Here is a 17755-nt window from a genome sequence, read left to right as displayed (position 1 = left end):
ACCTTGCAGCAGGACAAAACACATTTCCAGAGCTTGCCTTAACAATAAACCTCTATAGAATTAATTTATAACTCTTCTGTTGAAACAAGCTGTAGATCACGCTGCCCTTTCTGAAGGTGAATTGGATTTTCCCTGATGAAAATCACCAAAATTTGCCTGTGATTTAACCCTTTGACATTATCAATGTCAGTAAAAGTTTCACGTAGCAAGCAAGGAACCAAATAGAACTAGATGGTATTCTTGCTTGAGTCTGAAGCCCTCAATTCAGCAACCTTATGCAAAAGGCTGTTTACAGCTGTTTCACCAATTTCAGTAGCAGCAGCTTAGCAAATTTCTGATGTTTGCTCTCACCTAATGGCAAAAACAGTTGTAACCTACAAACAATCCAAGCAACCAAGACTGCCACCATAGTAGAGTACAGCTCAGCATCCTAAGTGATGCTTGACATAAGGGATTACTCAGCATGAGAACAGATTCTGAGTCCACGTTTCAAAAATTTGTATTGTATTTTTAAAATAAAATTTGGAAAAATTCTCGAACTCTGGTTATTGCAGTGGCTTTGTTTCAAGCAACCCTTTCTCAAATGGAGACTGAAATCAGAACAATTACTTCCAATTTAAAAGAACATCCTCTTCTACAAAGAAGATACTCTAAAGACATCAGGTCCTATATTGTTCTTACTCACATCAGTGTTTCCATGCAGTTCACTTCAGCTGCTTTTGATACACCTGGCTTGCAAAGCTATTTGAAGCTATTAATACATACATTGCTATTCTCTAGTACCAAAGAGGAAGACATGCTTCTGAAATTGTCTTTTTTCACCACTATCCTTCTGTCCAACTAATTCAGGGTCAAAGAGTAATTTAGTCTAAGACTAAGTGGCAGATTTGCTCTAACTGTGTGAAGATTAGGTGGCTAGTGGTTCTGTATTTATTTGTGTTCAGTGTGAGAAAGGAATTTACAGCCACTCCTAGAGTATTGTAACTAAATAAACTACAGACTGCAGCTTGAAACTTGGAAAAGAGCAGCAGCTAAGGATAATGCAGAAACATGAAATTCAAGACTATACAGATAGTCAGCTCTAGTTATGACCTAAAACTATGTTCAGGAGTTAGAGGGACCAGTTTTCATCTCAACAAACATCTCTATGCTTCAGTCAGAGATTGAAACACAGTGAGTTACAATTGGGCAGGAGGGAGACTTGGAGGAAGGGAAACCATTAGACATTAGAGTGATCTTGTACCTTTTGTAATGCATAGGACATGAAGCTACATCAGCTCTAGGACCAAAACTTTCACTACCATATGGATTGTCGCTTTAATTTTTAAGGTCACATAAGCAAGCAAATGAAGAATTTAATTATATTCAATCGAAATTGCTGCATACCTCACCCAGATTTCTTTAAAAATTTCAGATACAGGAATATGAAGGAATGCTGTAGATAATAGCCCTTAGGCAAGAATAGCTGCTCAATGTCTCAGTAAAGGGAGGACACCTATTCTATAATCAATTAATTATCTAATTTAGAGCACAGTAATAAAGTCTGTAATTGAAAACAGCTCCTTTGTTGACTGCTGCAAACAAAACCACCTCATGTAGGAGTGAGTATTTGAGCTGTAATAACTTCTCTCAGTGCTGATAGTGCAGTATCTCTGAGCTTTTCAGAGCTGGGGGTAGGTGAGAAATGCCACTTTGCTGAGGACAGTATCAGCCTTTGTGAGTTGCCTCATCTCATCACTTTCAGATGCCTTTGAATGCTACATATTGTTAATCTGCTTTTCTATGATCTAGAAATATAAATCTCTCACCTTTCTGTGTTCTGAGTCATCACTCATTTATAATGATAATTAAGAGTTTTATTAAAAAGCAAAGAACAGGAAAAAGAAAACAGAGGAAAAATGAGAAAGTCTTAAAATCTGTGTGTAAACTGCTAGCTATAAGCCTATAACGTGGATTAAAAACCTCATGGCCTACTTTATACTAAGGAATTGCAATAACTGCATATGCAAATATATGCAGGCAACTATTTATAAAGTTGTGTCAAGTTTTTCTTCAATAAATATTACTTTTGAGTAGTCATATGAATTGAGAAGATTTATAGATAACAGTTGCAAGAAGAGGCAGGAAGTTAATGTTTGGGAGCTTCAGATCAAAGTGAATTATCTGAAGTAATGGGATCTTTATTTCATGCAATCATATCTCCTAAAATTCATCATTTTAAGAGGGGTAGAGAATGACAACAAAATAATTTTTTTTTATTATTGTAAGTAGCTCATTTGTCAACAATATTATCCAGTCTGGTCCTATTAATTGTTCCAAGCTGATACAGGATAGAAGTAAACATTTGTGAAAAACTGTAGGCAAGAGAGAAGCAGTAATGAGAAATTAGCTTGCAGAAAAGCTTAAAAAAGAGAAGAACTCAAATTAATCTATTCAATGACTAGAGAAGAACTTGAAGTGTTTACAAGGGAAAAAAGTCAAAATTATGTAAGGGGAAAATAAAGAATGATTTAAATTTGGGGGTAACATTATTTCTAAGATTCACTTTTTTAAAGAGACCAAGTGATATTTTGGAAACATCAAGTTACTACAGAAATGTACATAATACACTCTCAGAGAGCCTCATCTTGTTACAGTTGACAGAAGCAGAGTGTCACTGAGGTTGGGAAGCATCTCTGGAGATCATCTCTTCCAAGCCCTCTGTTATGATCAGGGTCAGTCAAAGTAGGCTTCTCAGGGCCATGTTAAATTGGGTTTTAAGAGTCTCCAAAGAGGGAGATCCACAATCTCCATGGGCAACCTGTGCCAGTGTTTGATCACCATCACAGAAAAACAATATTATTTATCATGTGGAAATGAAATTTCCTACATTTTAATTTGTGCGTATTGTTTCCTTCTCCTCATTTTCTTAATTTGAGATAAGATTTCTTTGGTAGGATTCTGGTGAATTAGTGTACATTCATGCATGCATACCTCTTTCACTTGTCCAAAAGAGAATGGGGCTATGGAAAATGCCAGAACATACTTGTCCTATGCATAGATATTTGTATGCCACATTATTTCATTTTGTCTCATTGTGAGACAAATGCAGTCATCAACATATTAGTATTCAAAATTATGCTCATTCATCAAAAGAGTAAGACAGTTGCAGCATTATTTATTCTAATCTTCTGCTAACATCTTGGTTTCTTCCTCTCTTATGTTACTAAAAATTACAGGCAGTTACTTGGCAGAGTGCTTAAACATTGTAACATCCCCACTTAAGCCTCTGAGGCTGAAGACCTGACTACAAATGAGGCAGACATAGACTGCAGATTTTGATTCTAACAAATGCAAAAGATTTAGCCATGAACATATCCACATGCAAGCAAAGGCATTGAGGGAACATATGCCAGAAGACAGGGGAACTCTGACATTTTGCTGATTCACATCGAGTCACTGTTTCCCTTAAAATGCAAAAATACTAGAAACAAACTAGAAAACACATCTTCCTCTGTCATGTCGGGCAGGTAGATTACAGAGTAACCTGTCCCCTTCCTCCCTCCTGTCCCCACCTCAGGCTTCCCCCATTTCCCGCAGGTCAGGGGCCGCTCTCTGGCGCTGTGCTGGGGCTGCAGCCACCCCTGCCCTGCTCAGGGCTCAGCCCCACCAGCACATGGGGCACACACTGGGGCTGCCAAAGTGGGCCACTCCAGCCAAGCCAGAGGGGATGGTGCTACCTGCACAGCCAGCTCTGCCTTTGCAAGCAGAAGTGTCTAACCTCTCAGCTATATTTAATGAGGGAAAATCCCTGGGGAGTGTGGCTTCCCAATCTGCATGTTGTTATAGTGAAATGGCTGGACTTAGAAAGTTAAACTCTATTCGAGACAGGTTTTTTATCCTTATGGGTGTTTGATCTTGCCTTTGGGACCTGATCCAGAGTTTACTTGCAAGGCTCTGACAGGCTACAGTGAATTAATTGAGCCCAAATATCTGCTGGGAGCTGGAGGTCTCTTTACTAGATCTTTAGGACCCTCTGCACCTACTTTACAAGGGATGCTCAGCTCTTTTCACTGCCTGAATTGGGTACTGCAGTATTTAGATTCCTTGCTGAGCATTTCTGAAACAAACCCTAGAGATATTATACTCTTGCTTGTTTTCAAATAGTTAAAGGCATGAGCAGTAGAGGACACTGACTTGCTGACAGGTGAAATTCCCTTTCCCTTACTTTGCTGTCTCCTCCTGAAAAAGTCTTTACAGTTGCTTTTGTTTCACAGACTTGGAGCTTTTACATTATTTGTGTGCAGCTGAAAGAAGTCAGTGAACAGTCTTGATCAAAGCACAGATTAAAATAAGATGGTACAGTGAGTACACATTTGCTGCCTACATGCATTTTCCCAAGTTGTTTTCATGAATCCTGTTTGCACAGACTGTACTAGGATGCTGAGGGTGTTGAGGTCTGCAAGAAGATCTTTGGCAGCACATGGCTTGCAACAAACTGAGAGATCCCTTTTGTATTTTTGTGGTCTTTAATGAATGGAATAAGTACAAGGAAGCTAAAAGACCAACTTTGGCAGGACTCATCCATCTTTTGAATGCAGCTTCTAACCAATTTGTACATTTAATGTTTCTTTCCAATAATGGTTGCTGTCATGCAGATCTGCTAAAACCAATATTCAAATGCTTTTAAAAACAATAGCAAATGTAATAAATGTTGATATATTTTCTGCAGAAATTACCAGAAAATGCTACAGAAATAGGCCAGTCAATGAAGCTGACACTAAACGGGAAAATCTCAGTTAGAGCAGCAGAGTGCTGGAAGCAGAACCTTAAATTGCAATTGCTCCCAGCTTGCAGAGCTATCACATTGAATTCGCTAGGGTTTTGTAACCTAGAAAGAGAAAATCCTGAATGCTCAGAGACCACCCAAGATATTATTGTGCAATGATGTGGGCAGGGAAATGCAGCTGATTTTGTAGGGGTACAAGTTTTTGCAATCAAGAGCTGCACCTTTCTATATTACTCTAGAATCTTCTGTATAGACTTTCTCTGACCGATGGTGATAAGATCAGTTCCTCACAGCAATACTTCAGCAACTGTCTAACTCATTAGGCTGGTATCAATCAGAATTTCAAGACTACAGCAAAACAACCTCAAACCAGAACTGGAAAATTGCATTTCCCTATTGCAAGATTTATGGTTGCAAACAAGAAAAAAAGTCATGCACAAAAGAGGAAGAACTTAGAAACAGGAACAAGCCTACTGTGAAACTGAAAATCACTCCCCAGAATCAACAAAGCACACGAGGCTGTGCCTTGTGTAACATCTTAAATGGTTGAAATCCATTAGCTAGATCCCTTTATTCTGCTGGGCTGTTTATGCCCTCTTCAGGATTTGTAGTGAAATTAATAGACAAGTCCCAGTGAGATTTATTTATACTTTCTCATATGGTTCACAAAATTGTACCTGCAGAGAGACTGATCCCAGCAAACCTAAATGGATAAACAATGGGAACAGGACCAGATCAGGAAGAAAAATATTGGCTGAACTTAAAATAAGCTTGCTCAGTAAGAAAATAAATGTTTTTAAATGTTTTTTAAAAATGCTTCACAGCTGCAGTGGGTGAAAAGGCAATTAGAGCACTCAGGAGGGAGTGAAAAGAAGCACAAGGAATGTTTGAAAGGCAAAAAGATAAATAATTACAGGAGCTGACAAAGCACCTTGAGAACATTGTCAGAACTCTGCTGTCTTTCTGGATTCGTTTGTCCCCAGGCAGAGCAGAAAAGAATTCAGAAAACAATCCTTCAGGGTTTTTTAAAATCAGAGTTCATAGCTCCACTGTCCTGAAATAACTCAGTGCTGGTATCTCAAAATATGCTTGCTCAACATGCCAGAAGGCATAATGCACATGAAGATCTCTCTGACCCAGCACTGGGCAGGCCTCTGTATTTATTTGGGTTGTTGACATTCCTGAAACTTCTTTTGCTGGTGCTGTCAGGTTTTTTGTGGGACTTCTGAATAGCAACCTCTATATCCTCAAATGTTGTAGCTTAAAACACAGAAGATTTTGCACTTTCACATGTTTTTGTTACTCATTAATACCAAAATGAGTGAGAATTACATAACAAAAATCAAAAAACCAGAAGATTGGTCAAAAGACTTTTGTTTGTGTGAGGTAAATTGGGCAGAGGGGGTGGAGTGTGTTGTCTATTTGTCTACCAAAATCAGACAGGTCCAGTTACATTTCACAACTTTCCAACATCATGAACAGAGTATTCAACTCTTTTCAAAAATCAAAGGCTGAAAGCAGAGTTTTATGGGCACACTGCTCACTAGAGCTGAGCCCAGGAAGAAAACTGCCACCCCAGGACACTCCCTGACCTGCTGCTGCTGCTGTGTGCTCGGTGGTCAGAGGCAGGGCTTGGCTGCTTTGGTTCCTGCAGGTTAAGTTCTCCTGGGCAGCACTGGGACAGTGGAGATGCACTCACAGAGCCTGTAGGCATCTCAGCTGAGACACAACTCCCCAGGTGATCTGGGCCTGTGACAGACAGCTGCCAGACCCTTTCCAGGCAGCTTAAACAAGACCAGGATGGGCACAAGAGCCAGAGCGAGACTCAAGATGTAATTCCTGAAATATTTATAGAGTGCTGATTATGGAGTTGGCTGATGGTGTGAACACACCTGAGCACAGGAATCAGCTGTAATGCACAGTACACTGTGGGAGTGGGGGCTTCTAGAAAGACACTTCATGCCCTTTCTAGCAAAAATGTACCATGGTATCAAATCATGCAGGGTGAGACACCAGGACACTTTGTGCATCTGTTGTACGATGAGCTCTATTCTAGCAGAATTACTGTGCACACAATCAGAAAACTCTTCAAATATGAGCATAACCACAAACAGATTGAGCTTCAGAAGTAAGTTCAATCCACCTTTGAACATGTTTTAAGTGGGTCTAAGTTCAAAACACAAGTTTGTAATGGGTCATGCTGCAGCAGGCTCTTCTCCCTGCCCTTTGCAGTGGAGGAATTCAAACATACTCCAGCACTAAAAAGAGTTGCAATAAAATCCCAAAGGAGTTATTTTTACTCTTAGGATACCAAGCCCTGGTTGCATAATATACAGACTTTTTAATTTTTGCGCTTAGTCAGCAATCAGAGAGAATGCTTTTTAATCCATCTTGAGATCAAAGATATCTCCTTACATACACTATTGTGAGAGACAAACCCCTTTAATTAATTCACATGAGGTGCTATTTAAAATTACCATAACCTCATCCAAAGGCTTATTGTTGTACAAAGGCTTTGTGATGCTTTTTTCCTGCAGAAAGGCTGGATTGATGGGGGGCAGGAAGTACTTCCCATACATACCTTGTAGCTTTAGGATCCCAAATTACAATATCAGCATCAGAGCCCACAGCAATTCTTCCCTTCTTTGGGTAAAGGTTAAAGATTTTTGCTGCATTTGTGCTGGTAACAGCTACAAATCTGTTTTCATCCATTTTCCCACTGTGCTGCAAAAGAGTACACAAAAGTAAACTCATTGCTTTTTTAAACAAGGAATGCAAAAATGCTCTTCTGGTTGAAAAACTACAATGACTGACATCATATCAGGTTTTTTTAAATGTCATACTGAAGAGTTTAGCAGTAAAAGTAACCATTTGTCTCAGATGCCCATAATGCAATGTACTTGCACTGAACACAGTAACTTTATCTTACTTTATCCCACAGGAAAGAGAAAAAAAGCCAACTTTAAACCAAACACTCTGTGGATCCAGCCTCAAGTCAACTGAAGCCAAATGTTTTAGCTGGCTTTAAATCTCTAGTCCTGCTCAGCATTTTCCTCAGGAAACAACATCTCTTGTGGATCTTGGTTTTGGAAAATGGTGACACAGTATTAAGGGGAGCCTAGAAGGTGACAACAGCAAGGCAAGGTACAATGTGTAATGTAGGAAAACTGATTTGCAAATTTCTTTAGCAATGACACAGAGTATAGCAGTGATCAGTAAATGCTGCAATCAAGTAGTATAAAAAACAGATTTGCTGATGAGACATTTCAGCAAAATAGCAATAACAATGGATATACATGTGTCTTGGGACTGTCCACTGCTGTGTAACTAATTTAATCCAGCTTCTATGGCTGCTGTTTGTTTGGAAAGCCACCTACACCTACACTGGCAGTAATATCGTGCACAGTTAAGTCTAGGAATGAGAATGTCATAAAAGCATGTTTATGGTGGCCTGTGAGCAGTCATCTGAGATGAAAAGTACAGTGAAAATGGTGAACACTGCTCTTCTAAGTAATAGTGTGTGGGAAGGGAGGAAAGTTGTTCAGAAAAACTCACGCAGCTGTGTAATGTCTTACATGTGAAAAAAGGGAAGATATTATCAAGTGAAGAACTTTTGAAAGATTATCTTGCCCAACAGGATGCACTGTTCAAAAGCAGCACTGATGAACACATTCATATCTCAGCTTCATATGAACCACAAGCTAGATTTTTGTTTACACCGTAAGAAATCTCATTAGAGCTGTGCCACAGGTGAGTATAGGCACAAGTGTGTGTGTTTTGTACATACCAACAACTGTACATACCAACTGGAGCTGAATCCCAAATGCAGATAAACAAGAGACATCATGAACCACATTCTTACCAAGTGTGTGAGGTAGGTAATTATACTGTGACAAATGAATATGCTTCACTGTGCATTATCAATGTGACTTCACTACTGCAAGAGAACTTAACAAGAACTAGAGCTTCCAGAAGGTAACAGTTTTGCATTAGCCAGAGCAGTCATAACACCTTGTATCCAGCAGATTCCTCGAGAGATTTCCTTACCTCACCCCTCATTAGACATTTTCTGAGAAGCACTGACCATTCTTGTACTGCTACTGAGGATCTGAAGTCAGTGGGACTTGAGCATTTCATCTTACCACATGACTGAACCACACATTAGAGATGCATTTCTTAAAGCATAAATTAGAAGTTGACAGGCACACCACTGTGAAAACTCCTCCAATGGCAAAGTTTGAGAGACATCAAAGAAGAAAAAATACACAACGGATAGAGCTGGAACTATAAGCACCTCTTTCCTTTTATTTTCATTTCATGAGCTGAAGAAAATGCTTCAAGGAAAAATACTTACAGTACCACTGAAACAATAGCAATCCCTTACTGCTAAACAATAGAAATGTTTCTTTAATGAGATATTTTAAACATCAAGCACCTTCTTCCATCTTCAGGAACATAAAGTGAGAGCTAATAAGGACTGTTACAGTTTTCAATCGAATGAGTTATCTGATGATAAACACCCTTGATAAAACTGAAGAGTTAATACCTGCTGAGAGATTATGTTTTGTTGAAGAAATCAATTACTTCCATGTTTGGACACTTTGATATACTTACAACACCTTTTTCCCATATGACTGACATCCTATCCTCCACACCATTCACTCCATTAGGGATTTTTGTGAAGTCGTCTTTGCCCAGAGCTTTCTGGCATATGTCAAAGGTGCAGTTGTCAGTTCCTGTCACAGACAGGTCACCACTGCAGAGAAATAAAGTTCATCATGAATCAGAGCATGTACCAGACAGTACCGGAGAGGAAAACCTGTTGTAAGGCTGGGTAGTTCAAGACATCCAACCTTCACAGCAAAAACTGATATGCCCTGCCAGCCTGCCTTCAGGCCCTTCCTCCAAGACTGGCTCCACAGTAACAGCCAGTTGCCCTTTGAAGCAGTTTCCTCTTCAGAAACCCCTCAGAAGAAAACAAGCATCAACACTGACACTTTTGCTCTGGATATGTCAAAGACATCCCACAGATGGAGGACTGTCCACTTTGCCCAGAGCAAGCACTTGGTTTCATCCTCGCTCTGGGCAATTTTAGTCTGTGTCACTCCATGTGACCTCTGAAATTACTACAGTTCTGCACAACAGTTAGCCAGTGTTCAGGCATACCTTTGGTCAAATTCAGGGCTCTTTGGTCAACTTCAACCTTTTGTTTGACCTTTATTGGTAACAAAATACCAGCAAATTACACATCTTGTTAAGTGAGGGTATTTAAAAGATATTTCTTTTTCTGCTTTGCTCTGTAGTAGATGTTATGAAGTGGATACCTTACATGTAACTTCAGAAGTTAGCAGGCTTAGTTTTTATGCAGTATTTGAATTCCAAATGAAAAAGGCATCTGACAACAAACTCCAGAAAATCCAGCTGTGACCTCATATTTTACACATTTTCCACTGACTTACAGCCTTACTGTTCATGCTACAATTTTTGCTGTGGTGTGAGCAAGGTAAGACTTATTGAATAAAATCAAATGTGGACAGAAGACCATAAGAGTTCAGAGAAATAAAATATGGAAACAACTGTTTCTAATCTGTGATTTCACCTTCCACTTCTCCTTTCTCATAATGTAGTATCCTGTGTTTAGAAAATCTCCAGAGCATTAGCCTTCTATTATGTACTCCTGACAGAATTCCCTGTGTATTTGGGCATCAGCAATCACTGTTTGTTCACATGCTTACTTGGCCAGCAAGTTCATAAGGAAACCAGGAGTAGATGGATCTGGTCTCAGTGGAGGTCCCATCACATATGCTGCAGCATGAGCCCAGTCTTTATTCCAGTAGTTGGTGCCATCAGTGCCAAGACTTGCAGCAATAGGCTCCCCATAAACCACCTTTCCTGAAAAATGTAAAGCAAAGACATCATCATCGAACAACATAAAAATGCATAACTTGTATTTCTTCTGTTGAGGATCTTTTTGGTGGCAATGAATTTAAATTTGAATGAGTTTTTCAAATTAAACACCAACATATGGGAAGACATTATAAACTAAGCTATAACACAGCACCTTTGTTCAGAATATTCTGCCGGTGATTTCCCAATATATTTCCTCCTAAGAACATTGCTTGGGCAAGTTTTTTAATTAAATTGTTGACAGATATACTATAATGGATTTTACACATTGTTTACTAGGAATGTGATTGAGATTTCAAAAAGAATGCAGTCCTCAGTTGCATTAATTATGTTTAAGATTCATACACTTGGTGGCACCTGTTTAGTGCTTTGAAATTACTGACTACATAACAGCGTAAGTTAATATATACAGCGTATAGACTTTGCAAAGTGGCACTTCTAATTGTCAAGCTATATTTATGCCAGGAAGAACAATATGGCAAGAGACATAAACCAGAAAGTATAGAAAGATTTCCCCCATCAAGAGCTATAAATAACTTAATTTTGAAAGTTATCTTCCAAATTTTAATCTTTTATCCTTTGCTGCACAGTATCCTATTTTCCTGAGAAGAGGTCAGCAACCCAGACTAGCTGTTAGCCTTTGGACAGACCTAGCATATTTTAACTACTTTTTTCTCCTGGGAAACATGGGTTTGAAAGTCATCAGAAGAAGATGTTTCATTCTCTGAGCGAGGGGTCCAGACCCTTTGCAGCTCTGCAGCTGACAGGTGGAAACGCCTCCAACTGCAATGGTCACAAAAGAACCAGAATGAGCTGGGGCCTTCCACACCCACTCGAGGCCAGTTGGTGCTGGTTAAAGGCAGCCTCTGCTGGGTTCCAGCAAGAGCCTTCCTCCACCCCTAATCCCTACAGACAGTGGGTATTTTGCTTGGGAGGCCAGATTTCACTCCAGGCACAGTTTTTATTAGAACCATGACTGCATTGCCCCAGCAGGGCCACAGCTGGTGATTGCTTGGTGATACAAGGCTGTGACCTTTCTCTGGCTTTCTGTGTGTGTGTCACACAGTCATGGTACTGCTGGGAAACAAAAAACAAAGCTTTGCAGATTTCTCTCTTTAAACTGCTTCTTCTGTGAGCTACTGGATTGTAACTCCTACACTGGTATAGGCAGCTACTGAGGAGCTCAATTATTTTCAAAATACGTTTCTGATTGCATTAGTGTCATTCCTGAAACCTTTGGTGCTAGATTTGCAAAAAGGTCTCATACAATTTTATTTCTACATGGTGCCAAGGTCTGCTTTGGTGTTACTGTATTGTACATTTATTCCAACTACTACCCAGGACAACTTTGTCCACAGCCTGAAGACTCCCTGTTAGCATTACTAATTTCCTACAATCACCTCAGCATGCTCTGACATGCTGAATGTGCTTGTCTCCTATTGATGCTTTGGCTTGGAGCATTCTAAGTTCTCAGTCCCATTTACCTACATATGTTATAGATCAATACTTGGGCTCAGAGGGAGACCATCATTTTTTAGACTTGAAAACATGAGTTTGGCAGTTATTTACTGGGGTTTTTTGCATCTTATTTTTAGAACTCAAAAGCACAGACTGTGAATCCATGCATGGAAGTGATATGACCACTCACTGATGAGGAGATTTGAGCTTTTCTTAATTCAGAGCTGAATGATGAAACCTAAGAAGAGACATGGATAAAACCAGGAGAATGGATGAAATGAGGTCGAAACCTGATTCAGGGCCTTCCCTGGCTCTTGCAGAAACTCTTGGCCTTCCCTGGCCAGCTCCAAACACTGTATTTGGGGGAAGGCTGCCACCAATCTAGATGTATATAGAGAAGGTCTGGTATATATAACCAATCTCTCATATTTACCTATTAGTCTTTTGATAGATTTTTCATTATCAAAACCACCTGAAAGGGGTAGGAGAGGGAAGTGTGGTTTGTGTCTCTCCAACTGCACTTAAACAAGCTAAAGAAGCTTTCATCCAAAGTAAACCTGAGCTGTGAATCATTAGTACATAGCTACAAATGGTTAAAGTTAAAATTGCAGGAAAATAATACTTTTTTGCTTAATAAATACTTCAGAGAATAATAAGAAAATAATTTTCTCATCATAGTTTCACAACATGAAAATGAAAAGAAGTTTCCAAGCTCCCAGTTGGATATGCTGAACTGATTCTAACTCGTGTACCATAGCTGATGACAGTATTTCTGCAGTCAGAGTTTGAGCTGACCAGCTCCCTTTGTTCCCATGTGTGGGGAGGAGTAGAAGTTATCCCTCAAGTGATTTTTGAGTCTGAACACTGCAGTTTCAACAGACTACCTCTGGACAGTTCTGCTGAATGTGCAATTTCTTGCATTTCATTTAGACCATGACTAGTCAGACTGAAGGATACAATAATATCAAGATTCTGCTTTAAACCTAGTAAAAAGGAAATTCTGCATTAAGGTTCTTCTAGCTATATTGGCTTCTTCCTATAGGCTAAAAGTCAAGTAATGCAGTAGTAAATGATGTCTTTCAAATTGTTATGTTTTCCAGCATTCAATAAAACCAAGGGACAACCAAGTGTTCTGCTCTTTGGTCATCCTGACACCCTTGAGCAGCTGGTAAATAGCTGTGTATTCGGTGACTTTTTTATCAGATGCCCAAATTGGCTAGCCAGAGCTATTTTTAATAGATTACTTTATAAAAAAAAAAAAAAAAAAAAAAAAAAAAAAAAAAAAAATTCCTAACACTTACAGATTTGAAAAACTGGCCCATATGTTCTTATTCTAGTAGAAGTTTTAGAAACACTTAAGGTAAGGTCATATGGGGCAAAGATACTCACAAGTTACGATCTGAAAAGAGCAGAGCTGCAAGGCAGTGTTTACTGAATCAGGGATAGCATTGCATCCATTAGACTATATCCAGTCTGGACCTGAGCTGTCCTGCATGAGACAGCTAAAAAGCTGACATTTTTAGTTGCATTCCTGTACTCAGAATCAGCTTGAGAGTTTGTGTTTCCTCACCAATGGGCAGATCTTTCCTCTCACTAAGAAGAGACATAACTCATGGCTGTTGGTAGGAACCAATCTCATAAGCCTAAGTGAGCGTCCAGCCAAGGACATATTTTTGTATGCACTTTTTATAAAAGGAGAAACTTTTTTTTAAAATTACATTTTCAGTAAAACTGTGCTCTCCAGGTCTCCACTAGAAATCCCCATTTCCCTGGCTGTAGCAGCACATTAAATGATGAAATGGACAGGATCTTTAATCACCACACTGGATGATCTTTAAGGTCCCTTCCAACACATTCTATGATCCTATGGTCTCCAGATTGTGCTGAGATCTAGCTTATATTGAAAACATTTTTTAGGGGGAGACAGTATAAATCATGTACCCCAAAATCACATTTTATCAGCCTTGCTCTCTCCACAAGCATTGCTGGTGGCAGGAATGGGTGACAAGGCCATATTAATTTTCCCCAGTAAGTTCTCATCAGGTAATCCTAATAAGGAGAAGAAGCTGCACTGCCTCACACCAGAGCTCTGCAGCCTTGTATTCCCACTGGAGGGAAGATTTTACACAATAGCAAGAAGATAATCCCTTTTGTCTTCCCACTTAAGGGAATGACAGTGCCATGCACACTCAGACTGTAGAAGAATGCTGTTCCTCTACCTACTCTGTCAAGATTCAAGGCTGTGTTTTGCACAGGGATGAAGAAACAGCCCACTGAGACAAGCAAGGACAGTTCTCACTCACAGAGAGGTGCTGTCTTTGACCCTCTCAGTGAGGAACTGATGAACCACTGCTTTTGACAAACAGGCGATAGGGCCCCTCAAAAACAACAGGATAGGGGCATGAGTCAGCCTGTCTCTCTCCAATAATCATCACAATATGGAATTTTGGATTCCCTGTTGAATATTCACCAGCTATTATAGATGTACATGAAACACATGCTGCTGTAATCTGGAGGTTTCCTTCCTTGAGTGGTGTTGCTGGAGATCTGAGCAGAAATAGATGGTGAACTCTAGCACGGAAGAGAGAAGGAAAGACTTTCACTCACCTCCTTCTCTTAAAATTTGCTTAATCTAAAATAAGAACTGCTGTTCCTTTACAGTGTGTATGACTGATTTTAACCTTAAAGGTCTGAGCCATAGCTCACTGAAGACAACAGAATTATGCCTACTGTCTTGACCAAGCTCTATCAGGCCTTCAGTTTCTAATATTAGCTCTCACCTTGTACAGCTAAATGAGGGACAAGGAAGAATTGGGCTCTGACTTGCATTTTTGACTAGGAAAATCACTATCCCATAAAATCTGAGAAGCAATGCTTCAATTCAGATATCACACTGTCAACCAGAAAATAGATTTCACTCACTGAAGATCCCTTTTTCCCCTTCTGAGGTCACTGATGGAATTGGAAGGGATATCAATCTTCCTCTGACATGAGCAAGGATGAATATGCACACACACTTTGTATTTCGTGTTAAGTGCTTGGAAAAGAACATGAAAAATTTCACAATTGTGAATAGTAGGAAGCTAGCATCAAGACATGGAGAAATGATCTTGAAAAGACAAATAAACTGTTTTAGAGTGAATATTTCAAATGCTTGCGAGGCTTCCAGTATTTAAGAGATTACACAACTTTCATATTAGAGTGGTTTTTAACCTGTCCAAATTGAATGTCTTTAATCAAAATATTTGAGTTTTATTTATGTCATTCATACAATACTTTGAGTTTGTTTTTTTGGGGTTTTTTTGTTTTTTTGGTTTTTTTTTTGTGGGTTTTTTTTTTGTTTGTTTTTGTTTTTGTTTTTGTTTTTGTTTTTGTTTTTTTTTTTTGTCTGGAAATCTTTGCTTTTTATTACCACTCTTTACTGAAGAAAGGAAAATAACTTCTACTGAAACCAACATTAGTGAATTTCTAATTACCAGAATTTATACAGATCAATCTCATTAAAAACTACAGTTCTTGTAAATACCTTTGTGGTACTCTAGTTGTCTTTTGAAATTTCTAAATCAATCTTAGGTCTCTTTTTGCTAAACAGTATACCTGTGTGCAGACCAATATGAATTATGAAGATATGTTGTATGTTGTTGTGCACAAAGGCAAGCAACAGTGAATCTGACTGCATCAGCTCAGGAAGCTATAAAATACAGTTTACACCACAATGTGCATCAATTGTCCCAATGTTTTCTTAGCACATATTAGAAAAGCATACATCTATCCTCAGTAATCAAACTGGCACTGCAGACTATTCTTACGACACACGCCTAATCAATGTTTTACAGTATTTACTGTTGGCATAAGCCTTTACTTGAACAGTGTATTATAAACCACTGTCTTAGCTCTTTTATGTTCACAGCCAGTTTTTCATCTTTAATCTGGGTATTTCAATTATTGTCAGAGCTTCTTGTAGTTAATGTTCACACCATGCCTCTGGATGTACGAGCAACTGATGGATATAATCCACATTCCTGGCAGCACTGGCATCTAGTGGAGGAATCCAGTATAGCACAGTACAAAAAGATGTACCAACAAAATAGATTCTGCTAAGTTGTTTTACAAACTTGAATTACTGCTAAATTTTACTAGAAGTCATGGTGATATGTACTGTACGTGAACAGATCCATCAATATTAACACAACATCATACTGCTTTGATTTATCATGATCTCATACACTACATTTTAATATTAATAATCTATGCCCCTGTGTAGGCATTATCCAAAGACAAGAAACAGGGAGACTGAGGTCTGTATGAAATTAAGTCAGGTGAAAACAAGCTGAAAATGCAAAAGATGTAAAAACATAGTAAAAAAGGTGTAAAAAGATAACGAGGACACATAATTTAAGTCCTCCAAATCTTGGGCTCCTGTCCTGCTCCTTCCACCTTGATAATGTCTCCTCACAGTGCTGTTGTTTCACATGCTGCTCTGGATGAACTTATACATAATGAGATAAAACATCCTGAATACCTAAAACCTTCAGGCTGCTTCTAGTCTGCCAGATACATGGTCAGGAAAGTCAGGCCCCCTTGGCTGACCAGAATTATTTGTGAACACTGCATTGCAAACCTCTGCAAGCCTGCACTGGTGGAAATTAAGGCTTTCAAACACAGTCATCTTCACCATGACTTGTAAGAGCCCAGTGGACAGGAGTCATGGTCACATCATAGCACTGTCTGTAAAAACATGGTGTGGTCTCTGTTATAGAATTTCTCATCAAGATATCTAGTCAAGTCTTGGAGACTAACTCAGGAGAACAGTAGAGTATTTATTGTCTTGAACTGGTCACATAATTTGTAATGCAATAATGCTGTCCTGGCCATTACTTTGACCTTGGAGATACTGTACAAAGAGAAAAGTTTGCTCTGGGGAGAAGGAAAAGTCTCAGTTCTGGTTGCTGTTCTTCCATACTGCTCCCATTGGGCTCAACAACACACACACACACACACACACCATCCCACTCCAAGGAATTCATCCATGATCAGAGGCTTATGACACCCATGAAAAGTGAAACACTAATGCTGTGTTTGGTTTTCCATGATCCTTCCCCCAATGCCATTGTCCAAGCATAAAAGAATTAGGACTTTTACCTTCTCTTCGTGCATTACTGATCACCTTTGCTGAAGATTTGCTCATTACATGGACTACATAAAGGGGGCAGTTTACAGCATTTGCTATGGTAATTGCTCTTTGTGTGGCTTCAGCTTCCACCTCCTCAGGGCGACACAGCTCATGACCCTCAGGGCCAGTTATCCCCATTGCCAGCATCTTCTTTGCACCCTGGAGGCCACACAAAGAAAAGTAAGAGTCAGTTAAAATGTACCTGTGGTGTCATAAGTATGCTGTCAGTCAAATGGATTCTGAACCAGCCATTGCAGCCAGTTCAAGGAAAAAAATAACTGGGAAGTTACGATTTTTTTCCAAAATAAGTTACTGTAGTTTTATCTGAAATCTAATATATGTCTCAATAAACTCCTGTCTCAGAATACCTAAGTAAATTGACAGAACACACATCACTTCAGGCTTGCAGGATTTAATCACTGTTCTTGAAAACCCTACCCCTCTCTCAA

The 17755-nt window shown here is 39.2% G+C and overlaps 1 protein-coding gene across 1 annotated transcript in view; it reads right to left on the bottom strand.

Moving 5' to 3' along the window:
• DPYS (dihydropyrimidinase) overlaps positions 1-17755 on the bottom strand; it is a 28624-nt gene that overhangs the window by 3884 nt on the left and 6985 nt on the right. The window contains exons 4-7 of the mRNA XM_063419433.1: positions 17276-17465; positions 10504-10660; positions 9383-9524; positions 7350-7492 (exon numbers count right to left, since the gene is read on the bottom strand). Of these exons, the coding sequence (XP_063275503.1) occupies positions 7350-7492; positions 9383-9524; positions 10504-10660; positions 17276-17465 (632 nt within the window). The remainder of the gene's footprint in view (positions 1-7349; positions 7493-9382; positions 9525-10503; positions 10661-17275; positions 17466-17755) is intronic.

The sequence above is a fragment of the Prinia subflava genome, chromosome 1 (genome assembly GCF_021018805.1).
Source record: "Prinia subflava isolate CZ2003 ecotype Zambia chromosome 1, Cam_Psub_1.2, whole genome shotgun sequence".
Taxonomy (NCBI): Eukaryota; Metazoa; Chordata; class Aves; order Passeriformes; family Cisticolidae; genus Prinia; species Prinia subflava.
This window is presented reverse-complemented; position numbering and strand designations above follow the sequence as displayed.